This window comes from Mesoplodon mirus, assembly GCF_964341445.2.
Source record: "Mesoplodon mirus genome assembly, chromosome: 19".
Lineage (NCBI taxonomy): Eukaryota > Metazoa > Chordata > Mammalia > Artiodactyla > Ziphiidae > Mesoplodon > Mesoplodon mirus.
In genome coordinates this window covers 28,395,122-28,408,829 of record NC_138995.1, presented here as the reverse complement: position 1 = coordinate 28,408,829, position 13,708 = coordinate 28,395,122, and the positions used below count along the sequence as shown (strand labels likewise).

General features: G+C 46.8%; 1 protein-coding gene across 2 annotated transcripts in view; it reads left to right on the top strand.

The window, feature by feature from the left end:
• Positions 1-12,962, top strand: part of NUP93 (nucleoporin 93) — a 104,550-nt gene extending 91,588 nt beyond the window's left edge. The window contains exons 10-22 of one of the 2 annotated variants that reach the window (XM_082607149.1): positions 448-605; positions 1,694-1,859; positions 2,129-2,222; positions 3,046-3,237; positions 3,952-4,078; positions 4,191-4,263; positions 4,558-4,602; positions 6,178-6,294; positions 7,048-7,166; positions 7,926-8,043; positions 8,492-8,575; positions 10,029-10,157; positions 12,686-12,962. In XM_082607149.1, the coding sequence (XP_082463275.1) occupies positions 448-605; positions 1,694-1,859; positions 2,129-2,222; positions 3,046-3,237; positions 3,952-4,078; positions 4,191-4,263; positions 4,558-4,602; positions 6,178-6,294; positions 7,048-7,166; positions 7,926-8,043; positions 8,492-8,575; positions 10,029-10,157; positions 12,686-12,796 (1,533 nt within the window). In that variant the 3' untranslated portion in view covers positions 12,797-12,962. The other variant, XM_082607148.1, reaches the window with a different exon arrangement.
• The last annotated feature ends 746 nt before the right edge of the window (positions 12,963-13,708 follow it).

The window sequence follows — 13,708 nt, the reverse complement described above, 5'->3', positions numbered from 1 at the left end:
TGAACAACTAACAACAGGTGAATGGAAGTGCCAGAATCCATTTAGTTAATCATTAATGGTTAACATTTTATAAACTCAAATATGATGATAGTCTCTTATTGGTCAGTGAACGTCCTTAGCCTGAGTACACATCTGTAAATTATCACAGAAGAACATGTCACCTGATTGCTGTGGGTACTGGGGTTCCACTGAGAACCCACTTTGAAGCCTGTGTACACAGTGCTGTAGAGGAAAGGCTCTCGAGCCAGACTGCCACTTACCAGCTTACCTTGGAAAAATTATTTAACATCCCCATGCCTCAGGTTCCTGGTTTGTAAAACAGAGAGGAGGAGGCCATTCATGGTCCCTGCCTAGTGGAGTTGTGAGATTAAGTGACTTAATACAAGAAGAGGGCTTAGCTGAGGGCCAGCACATCGAAAGTCATCAGTTAAACCTTTCCTCTTTTAGGATGGAGAGGTGGAAGGCCATCCTGTGTGGGCGTTAATTTATTACTGCCTGCGCTGTGGAGACCTGCTTGCCGCTTCACAGGTGGTCAACCGAGCGCAGCACCAGCTGGGAGAGTTTAAAACTTGGTTCCAGGAGTACATGAACAGCAAGGACAGAAGGTACGGTGAATGAGATGGTGCATCCAGAAGAAGCCACGTGGAATCAGCAGGGTGGCCCCCACTGGCGTTGCTCTCTTTTCCTTGTGCATGGCTCCAAATAAGTTTCTGCTTGGGAGAAAAACGAAGTTTAGAAAGCAAGTAGAACTCTGTAGAATAACAGTTGAAAACATTAAAAGAGCCCCATTCTGACACCATGTGTACACTTACAAAGTCCCAGGCACATCAAGGATGCTTTATTAAATGAAACTTTGTTGTATTACACTTCACTTGTTCACATTTAGTGCTTTTCTGGTTGACCCAAATGACAATATATGCTTCATACTCAAAGGCCAGAGTTAGAAGTTAGCAAACTTGAGATATAATCATTGAATTAATTCAGTAAGGTTTTTTTTTTTTTTTTTTTTTTAGTTCTCTTGCATTAAGGAACTGCTAAGCATTCATTTTTCTCTGGTTTTTGTTAATGTAATAGGACTTAAGTTCATATTCGAACCCAGTTTAAATATACATATATGTATGTAGAAGAAATAATGGTGGTTACCCCAGTTATACATGTGGAAAACGAGGGTTACTTTTTTGGCAGTGTCAGTAATGCCATGTCCAGAGATTGTCTTAAACCATAAGCCCTGTCTTGCTCATGTTAAGAGAGTGTAAAGTAGGGACAGTGTTTTAGGGTTCCCGCAGATGCAGACCCTGAGGCAAGGGTTTGAGTGCACGGAGTTTATTTGGGAGGTGATCTCACAGGGATAAGGGAGTGGAGAAGCCAGAGCGGGGCTAAGGCACTTTAAGGGATGACTCACTCTTGCCCATCACTGCTTGAGGGCTGCCAGGGAGGTGGGTGGAGGATTAATTCCCCAGACCTTCTCACGTGCCTCTGCCAGCCACTACTTGAGGAAGCCAGTGGGCAGAGACGCAGGTGCTGGTAGCTGCAAGTCTGGTTAAAGTGATGGTGCCTGTGGGTATGGGTGGGACAGTGTTACCCTCTGTGAAGGAAGGCTTCGTGACTCTGCTGTGTGGTTGGGACCTGGGTGCTTTCAGATGCCCGTGAGGATCTTTAGCATATGTGTCTGTGTGTTCCCTTGTGTCTCTAGATTGTCCCCAGCTACGGAGAACAAGCTCCGACTGCATTACCGCAGGGCCCTCAGGAACAACACGGACCCCTACAAACGGGCTGTGTACTGTATCATTGGCAGATGTGACATCACCGACAACCAGAGCGAGGTGGCCGACAAAACTGAGGACTACCTGTGGCTGAAGGCAGGCGCTGCTTCCTTTGCCCAGTAGGGCATTCTCCCCTTCCCCCTGCTCACACACTGCACACAGATGTTACTGCTTAATGTATAATGCCAGTAAGGTGACTGGACTAGTGGATTTCCTGTCTCCTGGCCCATTTTTATTGTGTAATATTCACAACCAGTAACACAGCCATTAGCGTAGCCTCGAGCGTGGCAGCTAACCGGCTACAAGTCCGCACCCGGCACAGGAAGTAGCTTGTACCAATGCCTGTATTTCTCTTGGGGGTTTAGTTGAACCAGGTGTGTTTCGATGATGACGGCACCAGCTCCCCACAAGACAGGCTCACTCTCTCTCAGTTCCAGAAACAGTTGTTGGAAGACTACGGTAAGATACCCTGAACATAACTACCTTCCCTCTCTTGTCCACCTAAGGTCACTGCTTAGCTTTTTTCTGGGAAAATCCTTCATCTCTGAACTCTGTCTCTCCTTCAGAACCCTCTGGATCTTCAAAACACAACACAACAGAATAATGAGTTCAAATTTGGGTAGAGGCCACGCACGTGGCCGTAAACAGAGTATGTGACTTACATGGTCGTTGACAGTAAACTCTTTCCACTAGTTCTTTGAACTGCTCTGGCAGACACTGGCTCAGGGAGAGACATAAGAGGACTTGGCTACTGCTTCCTCAGAGACCTCACAGTGACTATATCTGAGCACAAACAAGGGAGAAATAGCTTTTCTTTTTTTCTTTCTCTCACTGTTTAAAAATTGGGGGAAGAAAAGGAGATTCCAACTAGTGGTCCGCAGTGTTGAACGCAGATATCTGTGAATCTGAGTGTACCGAAGCTTTGAAATCATTCCTGTCCTTATTGAGTGACTTTTATCAGGATAAAGGAGAGAAACAGCCCCTTTTGTATTCCGTTTTAAGGTCCTGTGCTCTGTTTCTCTCCCAACTAATGCAAGCAGTTTGGGTTTTACAACACAGCCCCCTGCTCACCAGTTGTTTTGTGAGGTCCGGAGGCCGTGGAAGCAGGCCACGGCTGGAGTGGCATCCACTGTGTCCAGAGCCCCCGCATCCGTTCAGGCGCAGGCTGGTGCTTTTGTCCCGCCCAGCAAGTCCTTTGAGCACATAGGGCTTCTTCTGGGCTCAGGGCTCCCAGCAGAGGCCAGCTGTTTCTGAATCAGCTTGACCTCCTCTCCCCGGGCAGGTGAGTCCCACTTCACGGTGAACCATCAGCCCTTCCTCTACTTCCAAGTGCTGTTCCTGACCGCGCAGTTCGAAGCTGCCATTGCCTTTCTCTTCCGCATGGAGCGGCTGCGCTGCCATGCTGTCCACGTGGCACTGGTGCTCTTTGAGCTAAAGCTGCTTTTAAAATCCTCGGGACAGAGCGCTCAGCTCCGTGAGTATTTGTTGGCAGTGGCACATCCATAACACATCCCCCCATCGGGTGGCAGTGGACACATAGCTGCAGGGATTTGGGCAAGTGGTACCAATCATTTTAGAGTGTTGTAGACGGTTGGGCTTATGAGATGATTAGTATGAGGGTTCTTGCCTGCCCCCCCTCCATTAGTATTCCCTGAGGTGTTTAATAGATAAAATGCTGTGCTAAGTGCTAGTTTTGTGACCAGTGAGTCAGGTCGCCTGGAGGGTGGTTCAGGAGAAACAGTCCCTAGAGTCATGAGACTGGTTCCCATTAGGGCTCTAACTGGAGACATTGGAAGGCGCAGCCAGCCATCTTGTGTGCCTACCTGCATGGGGTGGGAGTCCGGGGAGGGAGAGAAGATACCTGTGCATGAATGGCTGCAGCTTCCTTAGTAGCACAGCAGACTCACTCCAGAGCACATGCCGTAATGGTCAGTTGTCACCATCTTTTCATTCAGAGACCAGCATACTAGTGATTTACTAAAAAATGCCACTTTCTCCAATCTGTACTTGGGACGAAATTGAGGACAGGGTGGTGAAGGGGATTGGCCTAAGCTCACACTGGCAAACATTGGCTGGGCTGCAGGAGTAGGTGCCACCACTGGGTCTTTGGACTCAGTTCCCATAGCTCTCGGTTGCATGGGTCAGAAGGGCAGTGTGGTTGTGACCGTTTCTGTCCCCGTCGGTGCAGTCAGCCATGAGCCTGGCGACCCTCCGTGCATGCGGAGGCTGAACTTCGTGCGGCTACTTATTCTCTACACCCGGAAGTTTGAATCCACGGACCCGAGAGAGGCCCTTCAGTACTTCTACTTCCTCAGGTTAGACTGGCTTTTGACCATTTACTTCAGCTGGTTTTGATTTCTGCCACTGTGAGAATGACAGAGACCTTGGGGCCACACCAGAAACCAGGTTGATTTTGTCCCCTTCTAGAGATGAGAAAGACAGTCAAGGAGAAAACATGTTTCTGCGTTGTGTGAGCGAGCTGGTGATAGAAAGTCGAGAGGTATGCTTGTTAACTTTTCTCCACGCCCCCATGATTTCCAGTGTACAAGTTCTCATGCTGATGTGATACTGGATGGTCACCTCAATATGAGTTCGGTGGATGTGGCTGGGGGCAGGGGGGTGTTAGAGTTGCCTTTGGTTTCTGATAATGGAAATGTTGATTCAGTCTCACTGTTCTCTAGTTTGTGCAAGACTTCTCCCACCTCCCCTATTCCTCTCTTGTCTTCAAAGAATTGTGGATTATGTGTGTGTATCCTCGTCCAATAAACTGAGTAAACTTTTTTTTTCTCTGCAGTTCGATATGATTCTTGGGAAACTAGAGAACGATGGAAGTAGAAAGGTGGGTTAAGTGCATCCCAGAGGTGTGTTCATTTGCATTTGGGGATTTATAATTGTCCAAAGAATAGTTAGATTTTAGGATTCAAGGTACTGAAGATGCAAATCTGAATGAAGTTGCTTCGTTTTAAAAACAAAGAATGAAAATTACAGGCCCCAAATGATGACCTTGATTTTACATACACTTACATTTCTCCTTAAAATATGTAAATTTGTGGTTAGATAGTTTTTTTATTATGTTCAGAATACTCATGTGTTCACACCTGCCATATTTTCAGCTGAGAAGGCTACATTTCTGCCACTCTTGGCTCAGAAAATATGCAAGAAAGAAATTGGTTACCGCACCTGTTCTCCCCAGAAGGGAAAGTTACAAATGCACTTGACCTCTCTCAAAAGATAGTTTTTGAGGGCTCAGAACTCTACACTGACCCCAGAGATGCAGCTGCTCCCATGAGCCTTAGCAGTTCCCTAAGACCCATCATGGCTATTGGGCAATGTAGAAGGGGCGGAGGCCCTGGTATCAGAGACCCCTCCTGACCCACTCGGGCACTCTCCACATGCCTCTCTTAGGGACTCACTTTCCTCATTTGTAAAAATGGGTGGTTTAGAGCCAGCAGTCTCAAGATGACCTCCCACTGCTCACACCATCCAGAAGAAGACCAGTGGCATTCTTCTTCAGAAGAAGACCAGTGACAGTGCTGGTGACAGTGGCCATGCTTATGGAGCAGTGACAACTGCCAGGCCCCTGTGCTGAATGCTTGACATGTATTTTCTCACTTAATCATCACAAGAACCCAACACAGTGGGAACCGTCACCTGTTTTTCAAGGGAGGAAGTGGAGACGAGAGGTTATTTTCCTCAAGATCACACAGCTAGTAAGGAAGTGAGCTGGAATTTGAGCCCAGTCCTTCTTGACCCCAGAGCCCATGCTCTTCACTGATCTCCTGTGCTGCCAGGGTGGCGGAGCAGGTCACCCGACTTGGTCCAGGGCTGATGGAGAATCAGATGGCCAGTCAGGCGTCACACAGTCTGCCCTCTTTGCGGTACCTCAGGCCTCTCTCATACTTTCTTGACCATTTGGTTGCTGTTGAGTGATGATGCAGATTTATTTATTTATTTTTTTAAGTATCCTGACACCACTTGCCATATATTTTTTCAGGACTGGATTTCTTTTGCCATCTGTCTTAGAAAACAAATTCAGAATCTTTCAGATACTTTCTCTGAGCCTCCTGGTTTTTCCCCCTAGTGCCTACTCATCAGCAAAATTAAAATCATTGGTGATTTCACCGATTCTCTAGGTCATTTTGGAGAATTAGAAAGCACAGTCTTCCTGGTGACTCCTCTGTGCTGCCTTTGAGTCTGCCTCTTCATGGGTAGTTTCCTTGGTCCTTTTCATATGTTTAATAGGACCTTATATCTTCAAGAAAGCCAGAGTCTAGCTGATGAAATACGTGCATTGCCCAGGGCAAGTATTTTCAGTTAAAGTAGTTTTCGGATCTCAGTTGCTTCTCTGTGTTTAAAATAACAGCTCTGACCCCCCCATTTCTCTCTTCCTCCCCTCCATAATTTGTCTTGTCAGCCTGGAGTCATAGATAAGTTTACTAGTGACACAAAGCCTATTATCAACAAAGTTGCTTCCGTGGCAGAAAATAAAGGACTGTTTGAAGAAGCAGCAAAGCTTTATGACCTTGCCAAGGTAAAATGTGCTCTTTTCTTCTGCACTTAATAGATCTGTCATCAGCGTTTCGGCATTAAATGCACAAACATTTTGATGGTGCCATTGTTGTACCCCTCTCCCTGCTGAGGCATTTCCTCCTAGTGCTTAGGCAGTTAATAGTCCAGTTAGGGTGAAATTCCCATTTTACAGAATTATTTCTGCCCATAAGGTCTTTCTGGCCAAACAAGAGTGACATATTGAAAGGCTGTCCCGCGGGCACTGAGCAAAGTCTCCCTTGGCAGCAGAGGAAGCGCCCATCATGCTTGGGTGGTGAAGCTGCTGGTGAAGATGCCTGGTGCTCACCCTCCGGGCAGCCGCACACACACTGTGACCGGTGTGTGTCAGGGAACAAAACCACAGCTGGGGGGTTCTGAGAGAACTGGAGGAAGTAGCTCATTGTGAGAACATGCGGGGAATACCAATGACTGTTAGGGCCTGAAGAAGAGTACATTCTCTCCTTTTATCAACTGACCAACGTGGGCAAAAAGAGGGTTATAATTCATTTTTCTTTTCATTTAAAAGTGTTTTGATTGAGGTCTAATTAAAAAGTAGAAAAATGTACACATATTCAGTGAACAGCTTGATGGGTTTCCCACGGGTATGTATCTGTGTCATCACCACCCAAATCAAGATACAGAACAAAAGTTCCCTCTTTGGTTTCGGTTGTTTAGTTTTTTTCCTCTTATTGATTATTTTTAATTGATTCCTTTCTTAATTTAAAAAACCAAACAGAATGCTGACAAGGTGCTGGAGCTGATGAACAAACTGCTCAGCCCCGTCGTCCCCCAGATCAGTGCCCCGCAGTCCAACAAGGAGAGGCTGAAGAACATGGCGCTTTCCGTCGCGGAGCGGTAAGGCCGGGGCTGGCTCCGGGGGGTCCCGGGGCTCCCAGCGCCCACCCAGACGCATCTTCAGCTTTACCGTAGCATCAAAGAGTTCCCCAGCATGGCTCTACTCACTCACCCTCCCACCAGCACTGACAGTTTGAGAGTTCCTGTTCCCCCACGTCATAACCAGCTGTCACTTGGCACTGTCGCTTGGTGAACATTCTTGCCAAAAGGAAGGGTATGAAAGGGTATCTCAACATTTTAATCCTGTACATGAGGTTTAATTCTAGGCATTTTACTCATCTATATGTCACTAGCAGCCATCTCAAAGGCATTTTGGAGCAAAGCTAGTGATGGATGGATGGGGAAATTCTTAGAGATGTAGTGGCCAGTGTTTCAGAAGCTACCTTCCTTCCCATGAGTTCGAGGAGTTATCATACTTTAACCAGTGTAACTCCCAGGCTGGGGCAATAGTTGTCACTCTTTGTGCCCTCTGCAGATACGCCTAATAAAGTGACCCAGTGAAAACTGGGTTGGAGATGCTTGCTGAGATGGGGGCTGAGGCAAGAGAACTGTGCTTCACACAGAACATTTATAGATGGATTTCTGTCAAACCCGCCATCAAATGCTTGGCCATTTCAAAAGAAACACTATTTTCCACTCCTTAGTTCACTTCATCTAGAGAGTTTAAGAGGTTTTGACATTTTTTAGATGCTATCCTCAAGTTATAGATTGCACAGAAATTCCTAATGTACCCCCCCTTCCTTCTTTTTTGTCCTTCAGGTATAGGGCTCAGGGAATCAGTGCAAATAAATTTGTGGACTCCACGTTCTATCTTCTGTTGGACTTGATCACCTTTTTTGACGAGTATCACAGTGGGCATATTGACAGAGCCTTTGATGTAAGTTTCAGCAGGGGTGTTTGAAGTGCAGGTTAATGTATGCCCTTGAAAAATCAAAACACTTCGTGAGATTCATTTAAAACAAAGGAAATGTCACCAGTATGTCTGTTAAGTGAAGAAGGACAAGTATGATCCTGTGAATGTAAAAGGGATTTCCTGTGTTGCTCTTTTTTTCCTTTTTCTTTTTTCTCTTCCTTTCTTCTTTAGTCTAAAAACAGAGAGGTTTCTCAGAGTAATTTGAAATCTCTGAATTGTAAAACTGCCTCAGAAAATGAGGATAGGAATTGAGTCAGTCAGCAAGTTAGAATCAAAGCCTTTGAATAAGGGGATTAGCATTTCCTATTAAGAAGCCCACTATGAATGTGTTAGATGCTGACTTCGTGTTTGAGGAGATGAAATGACTGTGATGGTTGTATCATATGGGACCGATGGGTTTTGTTTTAAATAGATAATTGATCGGTTGAAGCTGGTGCCCCTGAATCAGGAAAGTGTGGAAGAGAGAGTGGCTGCCTTCAGAAATTTCAGTGATGAGGTGAGTCCTTTTCTTCCTGAATTATAAAATTCTTTTTTCCCCCACTTCTACTGAAAGCTTTTGTTTTAACGTAGCCAATAACTTTAACAGTCCTACTACAGTCACCATCCAGACTGAGTTTTCTAAGACGAGTCCAATTTCAGGTATCCTGGGCTGGTTTTTCTGTGAGTACACATATCCCCATCAGATTATTGTCCGAGTTCCTAACTCAGAAAATACACTCGCTTTAGAGACCAGACATATTCTTGGGAGAAACAGGTTTCTTGGTGATCCTGTGGGATCTGGTTTGATTCTTTACTATGCACTTGTTCTAGAGGGTGTGTCAGTGCTTAACTCTGATCTTGTCTAAGTAGTTCCATTGGGTACGTGAAATATGCATCATGATGCACGTCCTTCTTTCCCTTCTCTGAACCATTTTGTCTCAAGAAGCAGGTGCAGTGACCATGGACTCAGTTATCAGCCCAAGAGCCCCAGAGCTACTGTCTCTCTGCAGGGTTTCTAGCATGTTGCCACTGCTTAGCCCAAGGGTGCTCAACTGGGCTGCACACTGGAATTGCTAGGAGACCTTTAAAAAAATCTTTGTGCCCAGGCCCAGAAATTCTGGTTTCCCTGATCTGAGCTGCAGCCTAGAACCCCCCTGGTTATTCCCATGTGCAGCTAGGGTAAGACTCTTCTCTAGAACCACAGGCACTGAGGGCCAGCTGCCTGGTTCCGGGATGTTCCTAACAGTGTTTCAATTTAAAACCATTAGTAAGCGCATTCCTTTTATGAAAGCATGTTTCTGTTCTAGAGGAAGAAGGAAGGCCAGCTTCTGCACATGTGGTGAGGCAGCTGCCTGCTGTGGTACACACAGTTCAGGAGGTCTTACCTCTCGCCGACCGTCCCTTCACACCTGGTGCAGTTCTACCCCTAGCCACTCCTTCTGTTGTTTCTTGCCCTCCCCTGGTTACATCATTCAGTGTTTCATGGACTGAAGTGTTGTACCAGGGCCCGTCTTTATAGACACTCCCAAGGACTCTGCTTGGGCTGTGCTGGTCCCATGGAGACAGTCTGGTGGGTCTGAGATAGTGGAGAGTGGTAGGGACTGGAGAACCAGTGTGTGCGTTCCTGCCTACTGGCATTCAAATGCAGGCTTTTGCTAATCACTCTTGCTGGCCAGACGTAGTCGGCATGCTTTTTGCTCACTACCCCTGCCTAGGAGGACGGGCGTAAAGAAGGGAGCAGAAGAGTGGCCTACCTGACCTTCTGAGTAGCATTGCCTGAGCTTTGCTTTCACGCTTGACATTTCAATGCCATCAGCTCCTTTTTGGTGGCTGTGTGGCGCTCCACCTGGCAGCTGTGGAGATATGATGTGACCAGGCCTTGCTGGAGCACTGCTCCCCCCTCCCCCAACCTGTGGTCGGCCCCAGGGCTTGGTTCTTTCTCCTTACTTCATGTGTGTCCCTCTGTGCAGGTCAGGCACAACCTCTCAGAAGTGCTTCTCGCCACCATGAACATCTTGTTCACACAGTTTAAGAGGCTCAAGGGGACAAGTCCATCGTCGGCATCCAGGCCCCAGCGAGTCATCGAGGACCGTGATTCTGTAAGATCCCAGCCAGATGGTTGGCCAGAACCATCGCTGAGAACCACCTTTCTGGTTTGCTGTCCATTGCACCTCATGAGACCACTGCTCATGACCCTAAATTGCTCGTTTCTTTACTACCTGGCAGCTGGGTAAAGTTTGTGTCGGGGGCTCCCGGAAGAAATCGAACATTAATGGGGTTGCTACTCTTCTCAAGCTAAAAAACAAAGATGTGCCAAGTCAGCGAATATCACCTTTAAAGAAATCAAAATGCTAATTTATACTGATTCCACAAGAATTCCTGCCCATTTTTAAATAGAAGGTCATTTTATGAGTCTCAGTTCAGCACTTTCCTGAAAACCATACTTACTTTTGGTCAACAATTTGGTGCAAACCCTTGTTTCTACTGTCATCTCACAGTGACTCCAGAGAGGTACCTAGGACAGTCGTTATCCCCATTTTACAGTTGAGGGATCTGAGGCCTGGGTCAGGAGGCATCTTGCTTTTGTGGGCCCCTCAGGTGGTAGGTGAAGGAGCCACGTCTGGAAGCCGGGTCTGTCTGATACCAGGGCCAGTGCTCTTTCCACTGCCTGTGGGGCCTCTGGCATTGCTTGGGTCATGCAGAGTCCAGGTAGATAGAACCCTGGGATTCCAACAGCTTATGGTGTACAGTTGATTCGACAAAAGGGGACAGAAAGGTGTTTGCCCCAATTAAACCATTAAAACAGGCGGTGTTTTAGAATTACCTTTCCCTTAACATTTCCACTGAATGTTTGGTGAGTCTCTCAGTATGGTGTACGACAGCCATACCTGATTTTGGCAATCAAGAAACTAGAGCCTTGAAAATCTATCTCCCGCCTCCATGGATGAGGGCTCTCTCCGCTATGACCCCTACAGGCATTGTCACTGTCAGAGCCTCTGCCTTGTGAGTGATGGTGGGAATTTTCACTTTTAGCAGCATACATAGCAGTGCTCGGAAGTGGTCCTCCGACGTGATAGGCCCATCCGTGTGTGCACGAGAGGCAGCTGCAGGTCTGCCATCTGCCCTTGGACAGGCAAGAGCCTACATAGGAGATGTGCCAGCAGTGGGCTCGCTGTGCTGGGGCCTTGGCAGCAGTGCTGTTGTGAATACAACTACTGAAGTGGTGGGCGTTTCTGATACTCTCTGTACTGCTTACAGGTCAGAGCAGGGCTTGCTCACAGAGAGCAGAGCTGGTGGCCTGGCAGGTCCATTTTCCACATCTGAAGGGAACTGATTGAAGACCAGCTGGACTCACACGCTGTGTGTTTTAGTCTCTCTTTTTTAGGCACTTAGTTTTTACATATGATGGATAAAGCCATTCTCCTGTCTTCCTCTTACCCACCGCTCTCCTTTGTAATGAAAGAAAGGGATGGGTGGAGTCAAGGAAAGACTTATGTGTAAAAGCTGCCTGCCCAAGAATTGGCCTCATGGTTTAAGGTGCAGTGTTGCCAGGGAGTGGATGGGTCCCTTGGCCTGCATACCCCTAGAGCTTACGTAAAGTAGCTGCAAGTTAGGCAGGAGAACCCAAGCACATTTTTGCACTTTCAAGGAAAATCTGATGGATACTCTCATCATAAAGTAAATTTCTTTTGGTTTGGACATTAATTAGGACCTTTACTTGCCAATTTACTTCACATATCAGGTAAAAGGCACTACTTACCTTTCAGTTCTCTTCTTGAATGGTCCTTAAGAAGCCTAGTAAGTGACCCTTGAATTTTTCTTAAAAATCTCATTACTGGTCCAAAAGATGTGTGTAGACCCTCCCTTTCTATTCCAGATATGGTTTCCTTTCCTGCTGGTACAGGCATCCAACACACCTCAATGTGGGACAACCTGAAGCTGTTCTCTTACGTTTCTTTATTCTTTATTCAATAATTTATCAGTTGGAAATTGGAGTGAAGGTTCCTATTTTTGTTGTTGGAAACACCTGAGTTTAAATCTTTTTCCTTCCTGGAGCAATCCAGGAATCTCCTAAATATTGTTGCCTGAGAAAAGAGGGCCAAGCACTTCTGTCAGGAAGGAAGGAATGTAAGGAGTGAAAGGAAGGAAAGCGGAAGACGCAGGAGAGGAAAGAGTTGGAATGGGCCTCACTTAAGCACGACTGTTGCCTCTGGTAGTGCAGGTGCTTCATGAGGGCCCTAGAAAGAAACTCAGGACCCCATGGTAACAGTTGGACAGAAACCAGTCAGGAGAGAGAGAGAGGCTCAGAGAAGTAGAGCAGGCAGTCTGAAGCACAGGGCCGTGTCAGCAGCTGGTCAGACGTGTCAGGTGAGGCAGCTTGCCCGCACACCCATCCGTCTTTTGCTAAGCAGAAGGGCTTTGGAACTGAGGCCCCGGCAGCCGAGCTTTGCTAACTCTGCACCATGCTGGAGGAACATGGTAGTGGAGGGTGAGACTGTCATCCACCCACCGGGAATCTGCCCTGACCCCAAGGGGTAGAAAATGGAAGGCCGGGGTGGTGGTTCCCAGGACAGTGCCCTGACTCGGAAATTAACTGGATTTCTTCTCTTCTTCCCCTTTCTCTCAGCAACTCCGCAGCCAAGCCCGAGCCCTGATTACCTTTGCTGGGATGATACCCTACCGGACATCTGGGGACACCAACGCGAGGCTGGTGCAGATGGAGGTCCTCATGAATTAAGTGCGATGCTCCAAGGGGCTTCTGGGGCTGCTCGCTGTCAGTACCTCAGGCCTGTGGGCTCACCAGGGTGGGGGGAGTTTCTGGTTTTGTTTCTGTTGTGTTAGTTTTGTTTTATTTTTTTGTATTATGTATTTTTGTCAACACCAATAAATTTCTTTGATTTGTATTTCTTTTCACATTCTTTTATTTTCATTGTTTTGTTTTGTTTTTCCTTTGAAATTTTGTTCAAATTTTTATTTGTGTGGGAGGAAATGTCTTCACTAGTGCTTGGGCCAGAAAATTATAGGCTTATATAGGCATCTGTGATTTGGTTAAAGTTGACCTTAAATGATTAAAAATTCACCCAAAATGAGCAAGGAAATGAAGCCTTTGGGAGTTGCTTTTATTTAGATATAACATTCCCTGTAGCAGGGTCACAGTTTGCTTTTCACATTTTTATTTGAATGTGAAAGCCAGTCTCAGCCTTGGTAAGTTAAGATTTGTGTGTGAAATACCAAGCACTCCATGTCCTCTTCCCTCTTATCTCACCAAGGTGGGCCTTGGTGTCCGGGGGTCCAAGACCATCCTCCAAATTATTTGCTCTGATCCCAGGATTAATTGGTTTGCTGTTCTGTTGAAATCCCACTGGAGATGAAAACATAGGCCTAGGAAACGATAGCCTGGTAAATGAACCTTGTCAGCTGGAGCTTGAGGGAGGGCAGACCTGGCCCCTTCTCCCTCTGTAGCTGCAGCACTGCGAGGTGACTGCTTGGCCTTGTGTACTCTCCTCTTCAAGAGGACTTCTAAGCCCCTCTTTTCCCTTCTCTGGTGCTTGGTTCTCCTGCTTGGACAGCCTCCTCTCTCCTTCCCTTTCCCACTCATGAAGCCAGTTGGCCGGGCCAGCTCATGGGTCTCATTACATTGGGCATCAGC